Source organism: Ostrea edulis, chromosome 4, assembly GCF_947568905.1.
Source record: "Ostrea edulis chromosome 4, xbOstEdul1.1, whole genome shotgun sequence".
Classification (NCBI taxonomy): domain Eukaryota; kingdom Metazoa; phylum Mollusca; class Bivalvia; order Ostreida; family Ostreidae; genus Ostrea; species Ostrea edulis.
In genome coordinates this window covers 35329259-35350845 of record NC_079167.1, presented here as the reverse complement: position 1 = coordinate 35350845, position 21587 = coordinate 35329259, and the positions used below count along the sequence as shown (strand labels likewise).

At 33.9% G+C, this 21587-nt stretch overlaps 1 protein-coding gene across 8 annotated transcripts in view; it reads right to left on the bottom strand.

Annotated features, from left to right (window-relative positions):
- The window catches only part of LOC125671561 (inactive tyrosine-protein kinase transmembrane receptor ROR1-like), a 124137-nt gene that overhangs the window by 45271 nt on the left and 57279 nt on the right, over window positions 1-21587 (bottom strand). For all 8 annotated transcript variants that reach the window (XM_056162496.1, XM_048907339.2, XM_048907344.2 and 5 more), the window contains one exon: window positions 17627-17689. In XM_056162496.1, the coding sequence (XP_056018471.1) occupies window positions 17627-17689 (63 nt within the window). The remainder of the gene's footprint in view (window positions 1-17626; window positions 17690-21587) is intronic.

The window sequence follows — 21587 nt, the reverse complement described above, 5'->3', positions numbered from 1 at the left end:
CTATCTAGACATGTTTTACTGTATCTATGTGGCTGTCTACCTAGACATGTTTTACTGTATCTATGTGGCTGTCTATCTAGACATGTTTTACTGTATCTATGTGGCTGTCTATCTAGACATGTTTTACTGTATCTATGTGGCTGTCTATCTAGACATGTTTTACTGTATCTATCTAGACATGTTTACTGTATCTATGTGGCTGTCTATCTAGACATGTTTTACTGTATCTATCTAGACATGTTTTACTGTATCTATCTAGACATGTTTACTGTATCTATGTGGCTGTCTATCTAGACATGTTTACTGTATCTATGTGGCTGTCTATCTAGACATGTTTTACTGTATCTATCTAGACATGTTTTACTGTATCTATGTGGCTGTCTATCTATATAGAGACACTCATCTTGGTTCACTCTGTAAAGGAAGAATTTAGATTCTCGGGAAAATGTCCACACTACGAGAACCACAAAAGTTAGACTACCATGAAAATAAAAGACAGCGTATAATATTAGTGTTTTACTCCTTCAGTTAATGGTCAGATTCATTACATGAAACATCAGGATGAGCACAGAATCTGTATCAAATCAAAATGACATCTCAATGTCTAAATTCATAATTCAGATGATTTATTTGGACAAAATTATCACCCATGTTTCTTAAAAAGTGTAAATTACAGCAACTAGGAGAAGGGAAGATGTGGATATGATTGATGTGGCTTTGTATTAATTGCGCTCAAACAAAAAGCCCCTGCCTCTATCTGGAGGCAATTTTCTCCACTTTTGTGCCTGTCATTCCTTAAGTAAACTAATTCTTTTCAGAAGACCATCATGGGGTCCATCATTCCATCATGAAGAAGGTGTACACAAAGCCATAAAACTGTGTCAGCTAACTGAGTCATGGAGATCGATTCGGGATTCTCATTATTTTTCATAAATGAATTTTCAGTCTAGATGCCTTGGGAGTCCTTATAGGGCTTCTAACTCTTCAACAACAAGCTGGTACTAGAGGAGAAAATGTTTTCCGAATCATCTCGGAGTCTTCATCCGATTATGACACGTTAAAGGAAGATGGATCTTTACAATGTGGCTAATCATTTGTCCCAAGGAAAATAAAATGAACCATGAAAGTTGTGATCCAAGAAGATGCCAAACATTTTAACTACAAATAATTTGTACCTATGTCATCCAGACACTTTAATCACTGTCAAACAATTTTCTGTCACTTGAGGCAAAATGAATATGATTGCAAAGGAATCACAATAAGAATAAGTTATAGATATTTGAATAGAAGGTCATAAATCAACAATTCCATAAGCTCCATATCATAGATCTAGGTAGTCTCAAGAGAAGATGGTCTAGACCAGATACAGCAAACAGATGATGGCAAAGACCCAGTTAGGACATAGTGAATGTAAAAAGACCAAAATTACAGATAGTTGCACAGTACAAAGTATGTCTGCCTGTTTTAGCAGTAGTTACACAGTACAAAGTATGTCTGCCTGTTTTAGCAGTAGTTACACAGTACAAAGTATGTCTGCCTGTTTTAGCAATAGTTATACAGTATAAAGTATGCCTGCCTGTTTTAGCAGTAGTTGCACAGTACAAAGCATGTCTGCCTATTTTAGCAGTAGTTACACAGTACAAAGTATGCCTGCCTGTTTTAGCAGTAGTTACACAGTACAAAGTATGCCTGCCTGTTTTAGCAGTAGTTATACAGTATAAAGTATGCCTGCCTGTTTTAGCAGTCGTTACACAGTACAAAGTATGCCTGCCTGTTTTAGCAGTCAACAATCAAAAGTGGGATTCTAAGGAGAGTTAAAAATCTGTATATAATTATACATGTGTGCTTTTCAAAGTCAACTTATCTCATCGTACACTGCATCCAGCCTTTTAGTGTCACTTCAGCCCACTTTCTCCTTTCAGTAAGATATGTAAGATGTTATTGTGCTACACATAAGTCTGATTGTTTTGGGCTGTTTCTGATTGCTGTTAGCTATCATCACTGGGGTCGCTGATCCCCCACATGCCTCAGTTAGGTGTTGTTGAAAGGTTATTTAATCAACAGACACAAAGATCACATCTAGTCATAATTTTCATCACTTAAATAATGGAAAATGTAATTTCAAGTGACAGAATATGGCAATTAAAGTAGCGATGCAGAAGTTACGTATTTGATAATTTGTACACTGTCTGCTGGAATTTTCTTGTTGTTAATTACATATAATTATTTCATTTTTCTTCTCTTCATTTCACCTCTTCTTTCATGTTGATAAATTTTCCCCTCTCATCTTGTGGTGATCAGCAATTCTTCTACCCTTTGGCAAACATTCCACCATCAACTCTTAAAATGTATCCTAGGTCTGGTTACTGTTGTTTACAGGCAAGATTAAAGAATGTTACAGAAAATCTGCAATTTTTGAATGTTGCAGATGCTGAAAATCAATGACGACTCAAATGTGAAAACAGAAGCTCTCTTGCATAAAAGATAATTAATATCAAACTTGACAATCATTAGGCCAGGTCACATAAATTTGTTGGTGATGTCCAATTAGTGTATCTAGATCTATCCAAGCAGCCCATTTCAGTGACAGACAACTGATTACAAAGATATCTACCTTGCCCGGATGTCTCTTAATTTCTTTTATGGATTGGGAGGTGGTTTGGTTTCAGGAATCGGAAAACCTCTCTATGTTTTATTATTCTAAAAGACTTAAGGCTAGCAATAAAGTTGAAATGTGACTGCAATTAAGGAAATTGCTTTGCCAAGAGAAGATAAGCAAAATAGAATATATTATACAACCAGAAATGCAATGAAAGAAAGAAAACGAGAAACATGGAAACTATCTGCAATGGAGAGCTTTTTTGTTTATGTGTTCCCTGATAAGATTATCCAGTTTCTATCCAAACCTGAAATAAGAAATTTATTTTCTAAGAAGACTGGAGAGATTTATACCAATTGTTCACGAACCTTCTATAAATACTGAATGATGAAGCTCAGGTTTAAATTGATTTATTTTCTCCAAGAACATAAAAATTCAGGAACTACATTCATAAGCATTACATGAAAAGTCAGGAACACACAGCAAGTCATAAGGACTGCCAGACGGAGTGATCCATCATTATAATGATTATCAAATGGGGCAAAAATTCTGCACAATGACAGATTTCATCTATACTCTACTTACTTCACCAGCAAAAACTTCTAATGACATACAAATTAAAATATCTTTAAAACAGAGAAACTACAAAGAACAACTCACTGGTATCTATATTTCAATGATAGACAACAATCCCTTAAACTTTTGGTTGAATTTTAAGCTATCCCTATGATTGCAGAGATTATAATCTGACTTCAAATTTTGTGCTCTTTCGCTTGAAATAACCAACTTGATTGCTTCTCTCAGTCATTAACCAACTTTCTCCTTTTCTTGTAGAAAGAAGCTGTGGTTTTACGGGGCTTGTACGTGAATCTGTAAGTCAGTATTACAACGTACTCTAACTGAACCGCAACAAAGTGCATCGCAAAAGTACAAACAAAAAGGTCAGGAGCAGTCCACAGTCAACCACATTTTCTGAGCCTCGCAATCTACCCCACAATTATCAATATCAAGGTGTACGATTACTGTCGACAGACAACAGTTTGTGGCAAAAAATTCATTGTCTCTTCACTATTAAGTTGGATTTGCAAGGTATTGATAAATTTTCTGACAAATTAAAGAATACCAAAGCTTTCATATTACAAAGAAGTCTGAATATAAGAACAGAATATAAACAGATTTCTTCAGAAGCTACAGGGTGACCTCATCGTAAAAACAACAACTGTATGACACAGAGTTCTCATAAAGATTACGAAAGTCAACATTTCCTTGGCATTGAACATCATTAATATAACAAAGAAAAATAGATTTCATCGACAAATTTATAAATATAGAGCTTAAACTAATTCCTACTACAAGAAACACAAACAATATTGTGTCATACAAAAGTATTCATTTTCCAAAGGCAAATAAGCAGAACTCTTCAGCTTTGTATGGAATGTGGTGAGAGAAAAAAATTGATGAAAAAAAGAAAATTGTGACCGCGTGGCACTAAAACCCCAGGCAAAGGGTAGAAAAGATTACTTCTCTTCACTTTGCATTTTTATTTTCCAAGCTCATTTCCGATTCCTTGTCAAAATACCTCATTCGATGAAGAAGAATGTCCTCTAAAAGTTCTCCTTATCTTAAAACTAATGTCAATGCTATGCTAATAAGGTAATAAGATTCCACAATGAATTTGTTGGGTTTTTTTCAAACAGAGGAGTTAAAAATTTCCACATATTTCAGGTATTCTGTTTTTTAAATATGAGTTTCTATAACCATTTACCCAGTACTAAGCAAAATGTAAATAAAATTATTTAAGCAAAATCTCAATATTTGTGTTGGAAAACAGATGTAAGCTAGCTCTTGTTATTTGTTTAATGATTACAAACCAGTCTACTAAATCTTCTCAGATTGTTTGCAGCTTTCAAACAGCTCCATCATTCCTTTCAAAAAATACTATGCAACATAGTGCCAGACAGGAACTTTCAGGATTAAATCAAATAAGGCCTTAATTGAAAACAGTGTCCAATTTCTTCCTCTGCATGATAAAGAAGTGTAAAGTTTCAGGTGTCACCAATCAAGCTGAGGACAGCCTGGTTTTTGCCTGCAGGACCATATTGAATTAAGAACAGCCCAACAAAATTTACTTTACCCTTAGAAAATACAATGTTCATTACACATTCAAAATGTTTTAAAATGCAATCACAGTAACTATTTTCTTGAGCAATGAAAAAATATTTTAGAATTTTAATTGCATTTCATAACAAAATTATGCAGGTTAATAAAAGCAGTTGGTGTTGTACATTAAAAGCAAGATGTGCAAGACATTCAATGAAAGATAACTCTTACATCTCGGATTTTTCTAACAGAGTTAGTTCTCTTCTACCAAACTTGTAATGAAACAAATGTCAGAATCAACAGGATTTGGGATGGGGATGGTGGTGGTGGTGGTGGTGGGGGTGGTGGTGGTAGGGCTAGGAGTACTACATCTCATACTACTTCCTTTGTTTCCCAACTTTCTGATTTTCTTTTACAAGGAACAATTAACTGTATGCAGATTTTTGTCTGCACAAGCTTTCAGGATTTCATTTCCATCTTCAGCCATATTAGTTTTCTGGTGCACAGACGTGATATATACAAGGTAAGATTGTTTTATTTAACACTCTGAAATTAACTTCAAACCAGTGCAAACAATTACAGGTTTTCTGGCAGCTGCAAGAAATTTCCAGTTTTTGCAAACACCTGACAATATTTATGGACCAAACTTTAAACATTTTGGTCAACTTCCCCATTATCACTGATTAGATGAGGCCCTCAATAAACATCCAGACACAATGTTTAGGTGATAAATCAGGTTCCAGTTTAAACAAATTTCTAGTTGCAAGAAAAATCTGTTGATTCTAACTTTATTTTTACTGTTTGGGAATCATAACATTTTAAATAAAAATGAAACTATTCAATAAAAATATTTAAAATGTGTCTTTTTCTCATGAAAAACCATCAAATTAGCTGTTACAGAGATGGTGGTGAAAAAACACACACCAAAAACAAAGAGGCCGAAAGGGTTTATCAGTCACCTGAGTACTAGTTAAAAGTATCACTTATTAGTCCCAAGGGCTACAAAATCTCGGAAAAGAAATTCCTGTTCTGAATATTTAAGCTAAATTATAATGTTCAGCAAATGTATAAAACAAGATGTGTTCTTGTAACTTGAATGCCCTTAAAGTCCTATACTGATGGAATGCTTTATATAATATATACATTAACACAATATGACCTATTGGAACTCGATCGTTCTAGAGTGAAAACCATGGCCTGGTGGTGCAAAATTCGCAATTCTGGTACATCCTTTTCTGCTTTTCCTAAATATGCAAATAGTTTTTACACTGTATCAGCAAACTTAAAGAAGTCTTTCAAATGAAAAAGTCATTGATCACTATAATAATTTTGGCTCCACATTGGAATCAACCTCTTACCCCCTTACAGGCCTGGGGTCAATTACAAAGCAATGTAATGCATTACATTACCATTACTTAGAAAATTTTACATTATCATTAATTATCATTACTCCTATTTTTTAATGTAAAACATTATACATTACTTGAGAGGGTGCATTACATTACATTACACATTACAAAACATACTGATATTAATAAAGAAGTATGGCAGAAAAATTATTTCTTTATAATGATTTATGAATTTTAAGTATACAGTCACATAAGCACACAAAATATTCATCAATGTTAGGAAACACATTGAAGTGTTGACTTACTAATACCCTAGGTATTAGAACTAAAATGTTGTTCATTAAATACTATTAACTCTTAAAGACAATATACATGAAGTTGATCTTTTTGTTCATAAGGTCTAAAAGTCAGTCACTAATATAATGAATTAATCTAAACCCCCAAACATCCAATATATGAAGTAATGTAAATGTAATGTGCATTGCAGTATATTTTCTACAAGAAATGCATTACATTATCATTACTTGTAATGCAAAAATGGCCCATTACACTTTACACCCCCATTACACTGAAATTGGCTGCATTACATTACCATTACCCCAGGCCTGTCCCCTAGGATAATAAAATTTACACTTTTGGATGATGATGATTTATTCTCATAAACCAATGTACAAAAGGTATAGAGAAATACAAATACTACAGTATACAATACACAAAGTCAGTATTCAAAGTAGAACAAAAGAGAAAAGGAAAAAAGAAGAAAGAAAAAACAAAACATATACATACATACACACATATACGTACATCTATGCATATATACCATTCATAAAGAACATGTACATGATGCAATGTACATATTCTGGTGGACTAGCACATGAAAGTTAAATAATCAAAGTGTTGATATAAGTGATAAATTTACATACTTTTTTCAAAGTGATAGTATTTTTAGATTGGAACATACTTTTGTATTTAATAATATTAACATTTGTTCTGTTTTCCAAATCAATAAAATGATTTCTGTACAAATGTAAGTGTGGACAAACTAAACTATAATAAAACTCATCTCCTAAGTCATTTGCATTTTCTTTCAACATTTTGCCATCTACCAGTTTCTATCACTAATTTATAATTACAAGTTCTAAATCAACAATAAGTTATTCTGTATGTCTTTGGTATCTATCTAAATAATCTTCAAAACCAAAGTTTTCTTTAAATATTCTATAGTTTAATCCCTTTGGGGAATTTGAGAAATCAAATTTCCAGGTTTGCTAAAATTGGTCAAACAATTTAAGTTTCACATTTTCATTTAACCACTTTTTATTAATCGGGTTCTTGGACATGAAAATATTGCTGTATCCTGATGAATCTAAAGTATGTTTTATACATAATAACCATTTTGAATTTAATTTGTTTAAAATGTGTTTATTTATATATTGAGTAAATACATAAATACATTGCCTGTGTTCCTTTATTTACATTATGTTTAATCGTATTAATAAATGGCCCAAGATTTTGAGTATCAAATTTGAATCTACATTTTGGCATTCTTCCATTTGAAAAAAAAACATAACTTGGAAAAGGACAACCAACTCCTTCTAACTATCTATTTAGTTTCAATTTAGTATCAATAGCATTAAAGAAGATATTATTTGAATGTTTTGCCCATATATACACAATATACCAAGTTTGGCCCTACCCTGGGGTAAGAATTTTACCTTGGGGGTCTTTGGTAGAGAAGAGAATTTCTTTTTGAAAATTGGTCAATTTTTGGCAGTTTTTGCCCCACTCCTAAGGCCTCAGGGGTGCAGGAGTCCTGGAATTTACAATTTATGTCCCCCTTGTCCAAATGTTGCTGCATACAAAATTTGAGAAGAATTGGAATGGTAGTTGTCAACACAAGACACAGGATGACGGATGCAGATAAATTGCAATAGGTCACCTCAGGTGACCTAAAAGGGATGAGACTTAAGGGTTCAGCCTGTATAAATGATGAAAATATGGACAAGTTGTATATAAGAGGTCAGTCTGTGGTCAGAGCTTGTAACACTTAAATTGGCAACAATCAAATATATGTTTTATATTCATTATTGTTATACCAAAGGTGTTTTGGAAAACAACATCTTTTACCATGAAAGATGCCCAACCACATTGTATGATCTATAAGCATATTGCCACATTTCTCAGATAAGAAAACAGCATTGTCAAGTTTTTTGCCATGTATCTCTTTTTTTCTTCTTCTTGAAAACATCTAAAAAATTTCCTTTTTCATCAGGTAATATGCTCCATGATCTGTCTGTGGTTTTCTAGATGATATTGATAGCAGGGCATGTCTGACTGATTAATACATGGAATCATTTACCGCTTTTCTCAAAATTTACCCCTGAAACCTCTGTGCATCATTATGCCTATGGAACCCATCAATTTGAACAGAAGTCCATAAAATCAGACAAGTTTGCGAGCTGAGATATAACTTCGCTTTTTTACAAAGTCTTGCGGAAATCTTGGCTCCAAGAAAAAGGCAAAAATGGTAGCTGGTTTGACAGAATGGATCCAACTAAAATATGAACATCACCCTGAATGACAAACCCAAGGCTACCTTCCACATCATTCAACAAAAAAGAAACCCCCTTCAATCTGATCAAATATGACAACCAGTTCTGTTTCTAATGCTCCCCAATGCCTGCACTTTGTGTGGAGGCATGCACTCTCCTTGCATAATACTCAGCAAACTCCCTCAGGCTTAATGTCATTGTACTCAAAAATACAAAAGCCAGACTAGGACAAAAAAGTCACTTGAAAATTACAAGGGAAACTGCTATGTTTTTTTCTCTCTCTCAAATGTAACACTTCAAAAACATAACTGCATTACGAAAATCCTCATACTGTCAAACTTTTTTCAAAAACAATAATTTCAGAAGCATGTCTGTTCAAAAAATAAATTATAATGCTTCATGAAAATTGGGAAGGCATGTCCATTTTGCATGCCTTTGAACTATTACAAAAGATCTGCTAAGACCATAAAACAGTCTGCCATTCCATGGGATTCTGAAGAATGTGCCAATTGCCTGCTAATAGTCGGCCCAAATGAAATGCCTATGTCTGAGTAACCATTCCACAAAGTATGATTGACAAGACATATTTTGTTATGAGAATGGGTCTTTGCTAGTCACAGAGGCAGAACAAAACAAACTTCTTTGGTAACATCTCTCACTGCAATCTTTTCACAAGAAAGGTTTTCTTTGGATACAAGCAATATCTGCATTTTCAGCCATGGCAACATGATGAAAACTTTCAAAGCTCTTACCCCTGGGAGGGCAAGGAGCACTGTGTGTATATGTTTCAGCTAAACAAGGATTTTGTCAAGAAGAAGAGTTTATCATACTTGTAGGTGGCATGTAGGAATAGATGCATCAAGTACATGATGGCTCTCAATGGTTCTGCATCGTGCATGCATGTTTGAAGTCTGTAAGGTGCATCCTGCTTGTCCTTTGCTGACAGATTTGAACCATGCATCTATTGCAAATTGAAACATTTTCACAGAATGTTTTCATTATACTTCAGAATATCTCCCCAAATTAAATTCTGGCAACACAACAGAGAAACTTTTCATTGAAATTTATTCACTGCACTTAAATCTGGATTGAGAGTAAACAATCCAAAATAATAAGTCTGATAAGAGAGCATTATTGCTTTTCCTGTCTTGGATATGTAACATAATTGTAAAGCAACATGCACACTTTTATTAGACAAGCTTTCAAAATGAGCTTTTACTGTAATTTTGTGCTCCTAGATATTTATGAAGTGTGAAAAAGTCATTACTGCATCAAGAACATAGGTGTCTTTGTGCCAAGTTTCTCTTACCGTAAATTATGTGAAATTTTTTGAAATGTTTCATGAGAGATTCCTAGTTATAAGCTAGAGAGAGGAAGAGGGGGGAAAACACAGGTTGTTTCCTATCTGTCATTTCTCCTTGGCAGACACTCTAAAGCTTCAACCTAGACTGTCAAAATACAATCGACAGTCAATCTCACCATCCTCTCATCACCTCTCCAACTTGTCAGGATAGGGCAAAGGTGAGAGACCAAGGCAGTCATAGACATGAGCAATCTTTCTAGTGTTTGTAGGGCACACTCCACTTCTTTATAATGATCACAATTAGCTCTGAATAACTCTCTTGTAGTATGTGTGATAATGAGATTGCTGTTCTCTTTTTTTTCATGGTAAGGTCTTTTCCTTGTCTGTTTATAAGGGTTACCTCAGCAGCCTCTTTCATAGTTTATGATCATCTGTATGTAATATCTCAAATGTTAGAAGCCTGGAATATGATTTAAACTGAGTTTTAATGGAAGACACACAAACAAGCCCATTCTTGTATTTATGACCAACATTTCAATGAAAATGTGAGAGCAACAAATCAATTTTTATTTCTGCCCTCTTAGAATTCCCATTTACTGCTTACACTTTATTAATCGCAGGGGCTATAAATTTACAAATATATTTTGCAAAAGACAGGAGAGGAACTATCCAACATGAAAGGTAATGTGAAAATCAAGCCATCAATATAGCAAATCAGACCTCTTAATTAGGGTCAACTGGGTTGATGGTGGAAACCAAGAAGCCTTGCTTTTCTTCCAACCAACACTAACTCCCCAAGAACTTGAATTTATAGCAGCATATTTCTTAGATATCCTGTGGAGATTTTGATTCCAATCACTGCTTTACCTGGTGTAGACATTTGGCTTTGATACCTAGACAACTTGCTGCTATTACACATTTCTATCAAACGGCATGCTGGGAACTTGAAAAACCTATTGCTGAAGTAACCAGTCTGTCTTCACTGGTGCATGAATTTCTAACATAAAAATGGCAACTGGTGAAATCATCATCTCTTGAATGCGTTTTTACCACTATGAAGCTGAGGAGAAAATTTTCTTTACAATCTGCTCTATGATGAACCTTTCAATAGACTAAATCAAACAATAGATACAATTAAGAATCAATCATTTTATAACTTAAAGGATTACACCTAGAATGGCTCATTATCTCCGACAAATGGATTTAAAATTAATTCTAATGTAGAAATTATAATACAGATTATGCCTAATGAAAACTATAACTGTCCTAATGGGACAAATACCCCCTGCAGGGCACGCTGGATTATGTTCATTGAAGAGTAAATGTTTTTAAGATATATACTCTGGACAATGACAACATAACACCCCTCCCCAACCCCTATAACTGGGAAAAAATATCCATAATTTCCTCAAATGTTAAAAAAATCTCAATCAAAATTACTCCTGCCAGCTGATATGAATTCTTAGCACTTAATTGATCATTTTGAAAATGAAATGAAAGCCAACATACAAGATGAAGGTGGTTAAGTTAAAAATACAGAAAGTAAAACAAGTTACAAAATGAAAATGGAGCCCAGCAGAGGCCAGGATATTTTCAGAAAAGTAGCAATAATAAAGATACGGATGAATTTCTTGGACTGACATCATAGATTTGAAAAGTATTCTCCGATTAAAAAAAATAAATGTTTTTGATGAAATTTTGCAATACTATAGGAAGTACTTTTGTTTTCTGGAAAATTGATCCGAAACAGTTTTCTTACATCAAATCATAACAATTTTAAATCTTGTGTACTGATTCAAATGGCATTAAATGCATGCAATATTAGCATTTCCAAGGGATATTATAATTCAGTCGATTAGACAAAAGTTTTTAATGGTAATGAAATATTTAGGTACCAATAGATTAATTTTTGCTTAGAAATCCATCCGACCAAAATTCAGTCAGTTTCTACAATGAAAAATGGCGTTCGGACGCAAGAGTCTAAGGTATTTAAGAAGTGTAGGGATGTTAACCATTAAGGCTCTAACTTGTAGGAATAAATCAAAATAGCAGGTGTACAACTTCATTGTTCATATAAAATACAAACAAAAAGTTTTAATCAAATCTGTTCCAGTGTTAAAGATACGCTCTGGACAAATTATATCCAAGGACGGACAAGGTGATTTCAATATACCCCCCTAAACTTTGTTGGGTGGTGGGGGGTTATAATTAAGATCTAGAGTGTTGAAATAAATATTACTATTTGTTAATTGTTAATTGATTTTTAAAAGGAACAGTGTACACTTAATTCTACCCCAGTATTGCACAATGCAACATGGAAATCCATTTCTATCACATGTTCCATTAAAAAGGTCTAATCATAAGGATTACACTCACTAAATATTGAAGACCTTTTCCTTATAATTCAAAAGTCCTTGGCATTTTGATAAGCAAGTTCAAAGGTTAAAGCCAAGGTCATAAGGTTGTTTGACAAGGCATTGGAAAGACTTTATCAAGCCCTCTCATTAGGTTAATGTTTTCAACAAGCGGATCAAGGGTCAAAGTCAAGATCATTAAAGAAGGTACTGTTGAAAAGGCAAGGATAATACGTTCACGAAATATTGTTTTTTGCCATAGACAGACAAACATAAGAAAAACTTAATGTCTAAAAATATTCAGGGTGCATAACATCTGAAAATGATGTTAAAATAATAATGTTTAAGCTTGTTTGATGTAAACATAGAGAGAAGAAAGGGTCTTGCTGTGAACAAACTACAAATATTTCTACACCTACAGAGTTTATCATCAAAATGTTCCATTTATTTCCAACAAAATTGTGTTTGTCTTGTTGCCTTTCAGAATAGACCTAACATATTTAAGGAGTGTTCCACTGCAAACGTTATGAAAGTACTTGTTCCCAAAGCTTCTAAATTAATGTACTTTTTCCCAGCAGATATCTATAAGAAATTTCTGATTCATAAAGAAAAGACAAGGGAATCTTGTAAATGGCTCCAGAAAATATAAACAAAACAAAATGGAATATTATCTGTGTTTAACAAAAGATAACAGAAGACAAAGTTCAAACATTAAAACCTCTTCTAAGGTGGTCCTGTATCCACCTCCCTGTACTGTAAAAGACCCATGCATTGAAATATGAGAGCACTCCATTCTGACCAAACCTTAAGGTCTAGACAGATGCTATCCTCAGCATGAACCAACACTTACACAGGGGCTCATTAGCTGTCAGCAGCAATGTTGTAGTTATGCTGACCAGTTTATAAACACTCCATCATAATCAAATTCTATGGACATCATGGTTTATCACTGTGGTTTGGAGCCATAAAGCACAGGGACCCCCAGTCATATGCTGTTGGACATCAGTGGATCCCGCCAGCGGGTATGTGACACAGTAAGATCAGCCCAGCTGTTACATACTATAGAATGTGTCTTTTGTGAATCATTTGTCATCTTCAATTTGTTTCCTTTTTACGATTTATCCACATCTGTTGGAAATATCAAATTACCTTCTAGTTTCCCCTTTCAAATAACCATAATAATGGACATTTAACCTGACAAAAATTATACTTTGGTAATGAATACTTCTCTATATTAGGTACTTTTGTTACTATTTAATTAGTTAAGCTGAGTAATTATGAGAGATGGAAAGAGAAACCACATCGTATTACATCTTAAGAAACCACAGCCAAGACAATTTCAGTACTGCATCTGCTTTATTTCCAAAAAATGAAAATAAAAAGAACTCATTTCAATTTTTCAACAACAGGCTGAATGAAAAGGAAATGAGGCATAACATCTAATACTGTTAAGTTCAAATAAACTCAATTAAAGTTGATACCTGCACAGTGTATATTGAAACCCTCGCAATGAAACAGTCTCCCCACAAAAAATTCGCAAAGCCGTTATGCAGTTTTTCCCTGGAGCTGGTTTTGTAATAAAAATGAAGATTTTGATGTAGAGATGGATTACTGAGAAACAGGATGCAGATCATAGATCAACACATGCGCTTGACAATATCTCGTTAATCATGTCTATAAAAAATATGAGACCCCCTGTATAGTGCAAAATTGCTGCAGATTCTAACAAACCTGAAAGCTTCATTTGCACTATCCTAATGTAAAATTTACAAAATTTATTACCAATCACAATATAATACTTAGAAACAAATCCAATATTTTACATGGAGAGCAAAGTTCTTCAATGGAGCAATATAATGAAGAAAGGAAGTAAAATTTACTTCGGAAATCTATAGGTAGTAAAGAAATGTTAACTGCATGAGTATATATACCCCCCCCCCCCCCCCCCTTGAAATCATCTGATGCTCACAAACTGCAATGTACAACACCATATGGATAAAATACCTTTAACAGGTAAGAGATACATAAAATGAATATAAGAAAGGTGTCCTATTTCTTACAACTATAGCTGAAACACTAATGATGATCTAAAATAATCTAATTTTCAAAGAAATGGCATTGATTTTTGCTCTTTATACAGACTTTTGAAATTTTTTATCTCTTCCAAACGATTGTGACCCTAACCTTAAATCCCAAGTCACTCTAAAGTCATTGATCATGGGATTTATTGTTTCACTATCAAAATAGCATTATAAACAGCAAGACGACACAATACTTGAACCAATATGTATCTTGCTCTGTCAAAATTAATTTGCCCTAAATGGAAGTTGTTATAATTTCTCTATAAGTAAATACATTGATTTAGGAAGTGTAACAGATGCTAGTTGTAAATATTTTTTGACAGAAATTCCATCTGATGTGTCCACTATACCTTTGAGAAATGATGTTATAACATAGAGTAAGGTTACATCCTGATTTGAACACACTACAACAAGATTATCACTTGTACCATACTTATTCCTCTTGACCATCAATTCAAACAAAATATCCATCATAATTAGGACAATTGCAAAGCTGGAGATTTGCTGTGTATTAAGTTCATCGAGTTTCATTGCAATGGTCCAAATGTAACAAGAATACTGCAAACGGTACACGCAAACAGTACAATATACGCCCGATAGACCTTCAGTGCAATATCTGTATCCATGATGAGAAAAAGTCCAGAAAACTATTTGACCTACTTTCAGCTCTAAAGTAGGTCATGGTGCACCAATCACGTTGAATTGTGAACTGATGATGTACTTCTCTGAGAGGGAGGTTGTGACAAAATTTAGGGCAATACCTGTATTCATAATGAAAAAAATCTGGAAAACTGTTTGACCTACTTTTACCCCTAAAGTAGATCATGGTGCACCAATTCAGCTGAATGCAAAAGGAACTTATATTCCTCCGAGAAGCAGCTTGTGACTAGATTTCAGGGCACTATCTGTATCTGTATCGAAAACAAGGTTTTTCTTCTAAGTGATACTGTGACCTAGACCTTTGACCTTGAGAAACAATAGGCTTCCTCTGCTTGGCATAAGGTGTATGTGTATAAAGTTTGACGGTCCTAGCCGCAAGGGTTTGGTCTGTATTCTACCTACAAGGTTTTCCTAATAAATGATACTACGACCTTGACCTTGAAGAATAAAAGGTGTTCTGCACTTGGCATGAGGAGTATGTGTACCAAGTTTGATAGTCCTAGCCCTAATAGTGTGGTCTGAATTCTGCCTATAAGGTTTTCCTATTAGCTAATACTGCGACCTTGATCTTTGATGTTGAAAAACATAGGCATCGATCTTCCTCTCATCATGGTGATCAAATGCACCAAGTTGTAAGATCCTGTATATTACAGTTCATTTTGCCTACAAGGTCCGGACAGACGGACGGACAATGCGATACCATAATTCATCCCATATTTGACAGGCTTAAAAAAAAAACCACATTCTGGACCAAACCAATTGCCACTGAAGTGACCATAATTAAATCAAATTGTCTGGCAAGACTGAAAACGAACATTCAAGAAGAGGCCGCTTTGAAAAAAAAAGGTTAGACTAAATTCTCAAGAAGTTAAAAATTTGGTAACTATCAACCTTATCACAAAAGAAGTCATCCTTGGACTGGACTTTGGGTGGTTTATTTCATGTAATAATCCAGAAACTTCATTCCGTTAATTGTGTATCTATATTGACCTTGAAAAAAACCCACCAATCAGACCGTGAGCACCAAACAAGAGATTCATATAGGTCCTAGGTTTCAATCCTAAGTCTAACGTCCATGCTTTTCTACTTTTCTGTTTCAATACCATAATCAGTAGTTTCTCTGCAGCCTAGTGATATATGAAGCCCCATTCCTGATTTGCATATGTAACCATCATAATCAGTTATACTAACATGTCAGATTTGTAATGATGAACTCGTAAATCTGGCAAACATACTTTTATACTACAGCGTGGCATTCTGACACCTAATTCAATTACTGTCATCCACATAATGTGCAAAAAACTTTCTTGTCGCAGATATCAAACCATTATTATTAGTGTCATTTTTGTAACAATTTTTCTACCTGGGGAATGATTTTCAGCATCTGATGCCCTAGAGCATAAGCAATACTCTACACTGGTCTCTACTGAGCTCATAACTGGATAAAATCATCATAAATACCCGAATGCGTTTCATTCACATTGATTTTTTTTTTGCCGTCACGGAGCAAGAAACATTTTTAACAACTGAAATTAATGTTGATTAAAAATCCGTTGACTCACCATACAAGATACCTATTATCAACAGATGTGATCATATTTCCAAGACAAGCTGTTATGTACAAATTTAATGACTTCATAAACCGTTGGTCTTGAGAAAATTTGTGTTTTGATGTCTGCCACATAATACAATGCTTGTGCAACTAATTCAGTGGTACTTGCATGCAAAGTGGAAGATCTTTGTATCTTAGTTCAAAGGATTTTTAAGGAAAGAGTGTAGCCTGAAGTTTTGTAACATTAAAATGATGGAACAATAAATAATAAATTTGAATTAATCCCCAAAAATAAATCAAACACTGCATTATATTCTGTAGGTAGAGGTGATATTCAAGTTAAAACCACATTAAGATCAGATGTGATATTTCTCAGTAATGTATTTTTTTTTGGGGTGATATTTCAGGTACAACTCACTTGCACCCTGTCTTGTTTTTACAAGAAAATATTGGTCTGTTTTAGAGTTGGCATATTTTGATAGTTCCTGTTATAGATGGACATTTCTAAGTTATTTTAGCAAAGAAGGGAAAATTTAGAGACTGAATTCGGGGACCCCTGCCTTACTACTGAGCTAACCAGGCCGATATACAAAGTATAGTACTACAATATAAAATTTAAACCTATTTTTGGAAATCATACAACCTCTTCTTATCAGGGAGTAGAGAATAGTTTAAGAAAGAAAAAAGAAAACAGCAAAATTGTCACATATGAACTTAAAAATGTATTGCCTAATGCAATATAATACAATGAAATTTAAAAAAAAAAATGTAATGGTTGTGAATTCTCAGTTGAAACAGGTGTGTGATGCTGGAGTTGTCATCTGGTATGCTGATAATGAGATATCGAAGGGTAAGAAAACTTGTTTTTCTATTATAGTTCAAGTCTCACTTTGGAACTCCTAGATAAGATAGTACAAATAAATATACTTGACATGGGGTGGCATAAAGAACCTTCCTGGTGAACAGGTCTAAATTTGTACCATGCACTTGCATGTATCACCACCAGATTTCTCTCTTTTGACATGACATATATAACTTTATAATAATTCATTTCTATAGTATAAAATATCACTTGCCTTTGTAAGTAAGTAAGAGGAGAAGAAAAACTGATGCCATGTACCTCCAGCTCTTCACCGAATCTGTCAAACAGAAAAGATGTATTGTAAAAACAAGTTATGTACAAATGTATAGAGTTCAAATGAATTTACTAGGTGTTTTGTTTTCTTATAACAAAACTGATGTTTCCCTTTTCAAACAAAGTCAATGTTACACTCAGATATAACACATAACCTTGACCTTGGTGACATGCTTAACAAAAGCTTGTACATAATTTTGCAATCATTTGAAACACAAAAGCTTTCTGTCCCTTGTAATAGTGTGGTTAATATTTCAACACATCACTAGAACTTGACCTAGGCAGCATGACCTTACAGGACACACACACACTTTTACATCATGAGCAGTAACATAAAAGTGTGAAGTCATCCAAAGCAAAACCTTAACTCTTACACAATCTCAGGATTATGTGACCTTGACCTTTGACCACTGTTGACATGGTACCTCTATTCAAGATCATGATGAAGATTAAAGTCATTCAAGGAGTACACAAATAACCCAGACATGATTTGTTACAGACACATGGATTGTGACTTGTACCAAAACAAGAAAGTTTCCAACCCAACAAATAATTCACACATCAAATAAAATTTTGATAATTTTACTTTAATATAGGTATATGTACAAGCACAGGAAATTTCAACTTAGAACCCCAAGGACACTACAAAGTGTGAACTAATTATATCAAATGCAATATATCATTAAACAGAGAATAAAAAGTATAACTCCTACCCTTGAAACCACCAAATTTACCTCTATATAAAGGCTTTAATTATCAAGAATGGAAAGCAAAAACATCTATCTCTCTTAACCACCCCTTCAATTCATCTAGTTAACCATATCATATGACAAAAGTTTACTGTCATAACAGCATTAAAAGACCCTGCATGGACAATTTCATATCTTCTTAAAACTTTTCATCCCCAAGGACTTTGAAATTCTGTTTGTAAAGGAAATTATGGGGAATGTATTAACAGGTTTTAACAATATTCTTGATTTCAATGATGTCACAGACTCCTTGGATTTGATTGTTGGAGACATTTCTTTAAAAATCGACAGATAACTGCAATGACGATTGGATTAGAAAGTAAAAAGTTTTCTTTAATTTGCAAAATTCTAGCCAAGGAGTGCACTGCGTATGCATAGTTACTGGTTTATTCTTTAAAAAACACCAGAGGCTTAATATGGTTGTACCAAATGATCAAATTAACACAATCTGTCTGTGAAACACTGATGCCCCCCCCCTCCCCCCCCCCCCCCCCCCCCCCGGATTACTACAAAGTGGAAACAGGTCAAAGGTCAATATTAAGGTATATGAATTTGCCCTCAGCTCCTATGACCCATGAAGTGCAAAAGTTATGAAATTCACAATTTAGGTTCCTTCTATCCCAAAGAAGTTTTGTACCAAATCTTGTTGATCAAGAAACTTGAAAATGTGCAAATTTTAACACACAATGAATGACAACAAAAGGGAACCAAATGCATAGGTCACCTGAGTGACATTGTGTGACCTACAAATCAAATTAATTATTACGTCAAATTAAACAATAGAATATTTCTAATTAGTGAAATGAGTGTTTTGACAAACCAAGATATCGATCTTTGCACTGTACTCTAGCTTCTGCTGCTGAGTTACATTCCAAGTTTTAATTGTGCCGAAATGGAAAAATTCATTTTCATAAAAATTATATTTTTTGATGGCTGACCTGGCTGTTGACTCGATCCAGCAGCAACCACACCAAAGTTATTTCAGGTAATTGAAAAGAATTTTCTTCTCAAGAAAACAAACCCTAACCTTTTCACCATAGTTCACCCAATCTTAAAATAACAAATCTTAATCACTTCTACGACAACTTCCCACTGTGCTTCACAAATATAGTCTTTCCATTCAAGAAAATACACCAAACCCATCTTACATTACAATAAGATCCAGAAATGATACATTATATATAATTCTTCTCCCAGCAAAAAATCTGTGTGCTCTCTGGCAACCTACAAATTTAAGCTGTGATAATCCATGATAAGAGGTGGTAAAATGATGTGTTTTGAATGAATTTTATCAAGAACATACTTTTTTGCAACAACTGACAAAACATTTCTCATTTGACTCATATGGAGATAAGTTATCCTTCTTGATTTAATCAAATGCTTTGGCAGGCATTTTTGTTTATGTTTGGTCATTAGTATACATTCATTTTATGGGGCAATCTTTGTAAATGACCACAAGCCTACCCTTGTATCATTGCCAAAAAAAAAAAAGGAAAAGTGAATGATCCAGAATCAATATCTGGGATTTCTTTATTCTTTAAAAACCCCTCTTTACAAGAGTTTTTCAGGAACCTGATTACAATGAGTTTGGACACTCAGAATGGGGTGCCAGACAAGTTCAATCAAATCTAACAATGCTATATGTCTGCTACAAAGGAGTTACTGCGGAAGAGATCCTTGTAAGAAGGAACAGCCACGTGGACTAAACCACAGCACTTGGGGTCAGGGTGTTACTTCCTTGCTGACAGCCATCTGCATCTGGTCTGACATTCATTGCAAACAGATGTACAGCTTCTTAAATAAAAAATCAAGACTATAATCAAGTCACATTAGCGTTTTCTTAATGAGTCCATCAATATATTTTTTTTAGAGGAGTGCAAATATTTTGATATTTTTTACCCCTGTGTATAGAGATTACTAAGCAAATAAAAAATGATGTATTGGTTAAAAATTGTTTGTACAAGAACCCCATTCAAAAGTAAACAATCCTCAACAAAAATTAATCCCTATTTCTGAAACTATTTCCTTTGTCCAAATGTGACATCAATTATCATACTTTCATAAAAAAAATTATGGATGATTACAATTAATATTTGCCATAGGATATCTATTTCATTATGCATGACCTGCTAACAAACTCAGCATTATCAATTGTCTGACAGAATTAATATTAAATATGATAAACAGAGACTCCATTGTTATATACTGAAAAATGTAGTAACTGCACCTGAATGTCCCCAATACTCTGTCACTAGGCAGAATGTATAATTTATCTAAGTAAAAGACTTCATGACCCAAGAGAAAATCTCAAGATGACCCAAGAGACAATCCCAAGCAAACTTTTATGAAGTCTCTGGAGAATTTCTTACAGTTCAGTTCTGACATATGGACAAAGGGACAGAAAGACAGACAGTATGCTCCTCATCTTCAATCTCAGATTAATCAATTATAGTGTCTCAACATCCCTGTTAAATCCAATACATGTAGAAATCCAACAGAATATTGTAACAAATGCCTGAAAGTAAGTGGTACTCCTTGTGCGATGTCCACAATATTGTTACAGTCATGCACTTTCATATCATAAAATAGATTTCAGATACGACCAATGAATTTGTCTGGAACATTTTTATGAGGGGATATTTAACAACTCGAGCAATAGCTAATTGGTTATCTTTTAAGATGATAACAATATAACTATCGACTATGATTTTATATAAAAATTTTGCCTTGTAAAATTTGGAACCCAAAATGACATCTACAATATTTCTCTATCTGTATTACACTAACTGATTTTATTATTTTAGTTAGTGATTCTTTATACATACAATGCTTGTGCTATGATCACGTATTAATTAAATACTTCTGTTTAGGCTATGTAACTGAAACAGAACACATACATAGCATGCCACAAAAGGCTGTAAAGATGAATGCTATAAACCCTGCATTAATGAATATAAAGGCATAGAAATAAGATCCGAAAAACATCAATACAAAGTTTTTCGGAGTAAAACAGTATATTATTTGTCTTCACTTATATTGAATCAGTTGCCGGATAATGCTTCTGCTTATATTGCCACGGAAACCAGAGGTATGACTCAACCAACTTGTGCAAAAAAGCATAAATTTTTCAAAGACTACTATCTTAATTCCCTT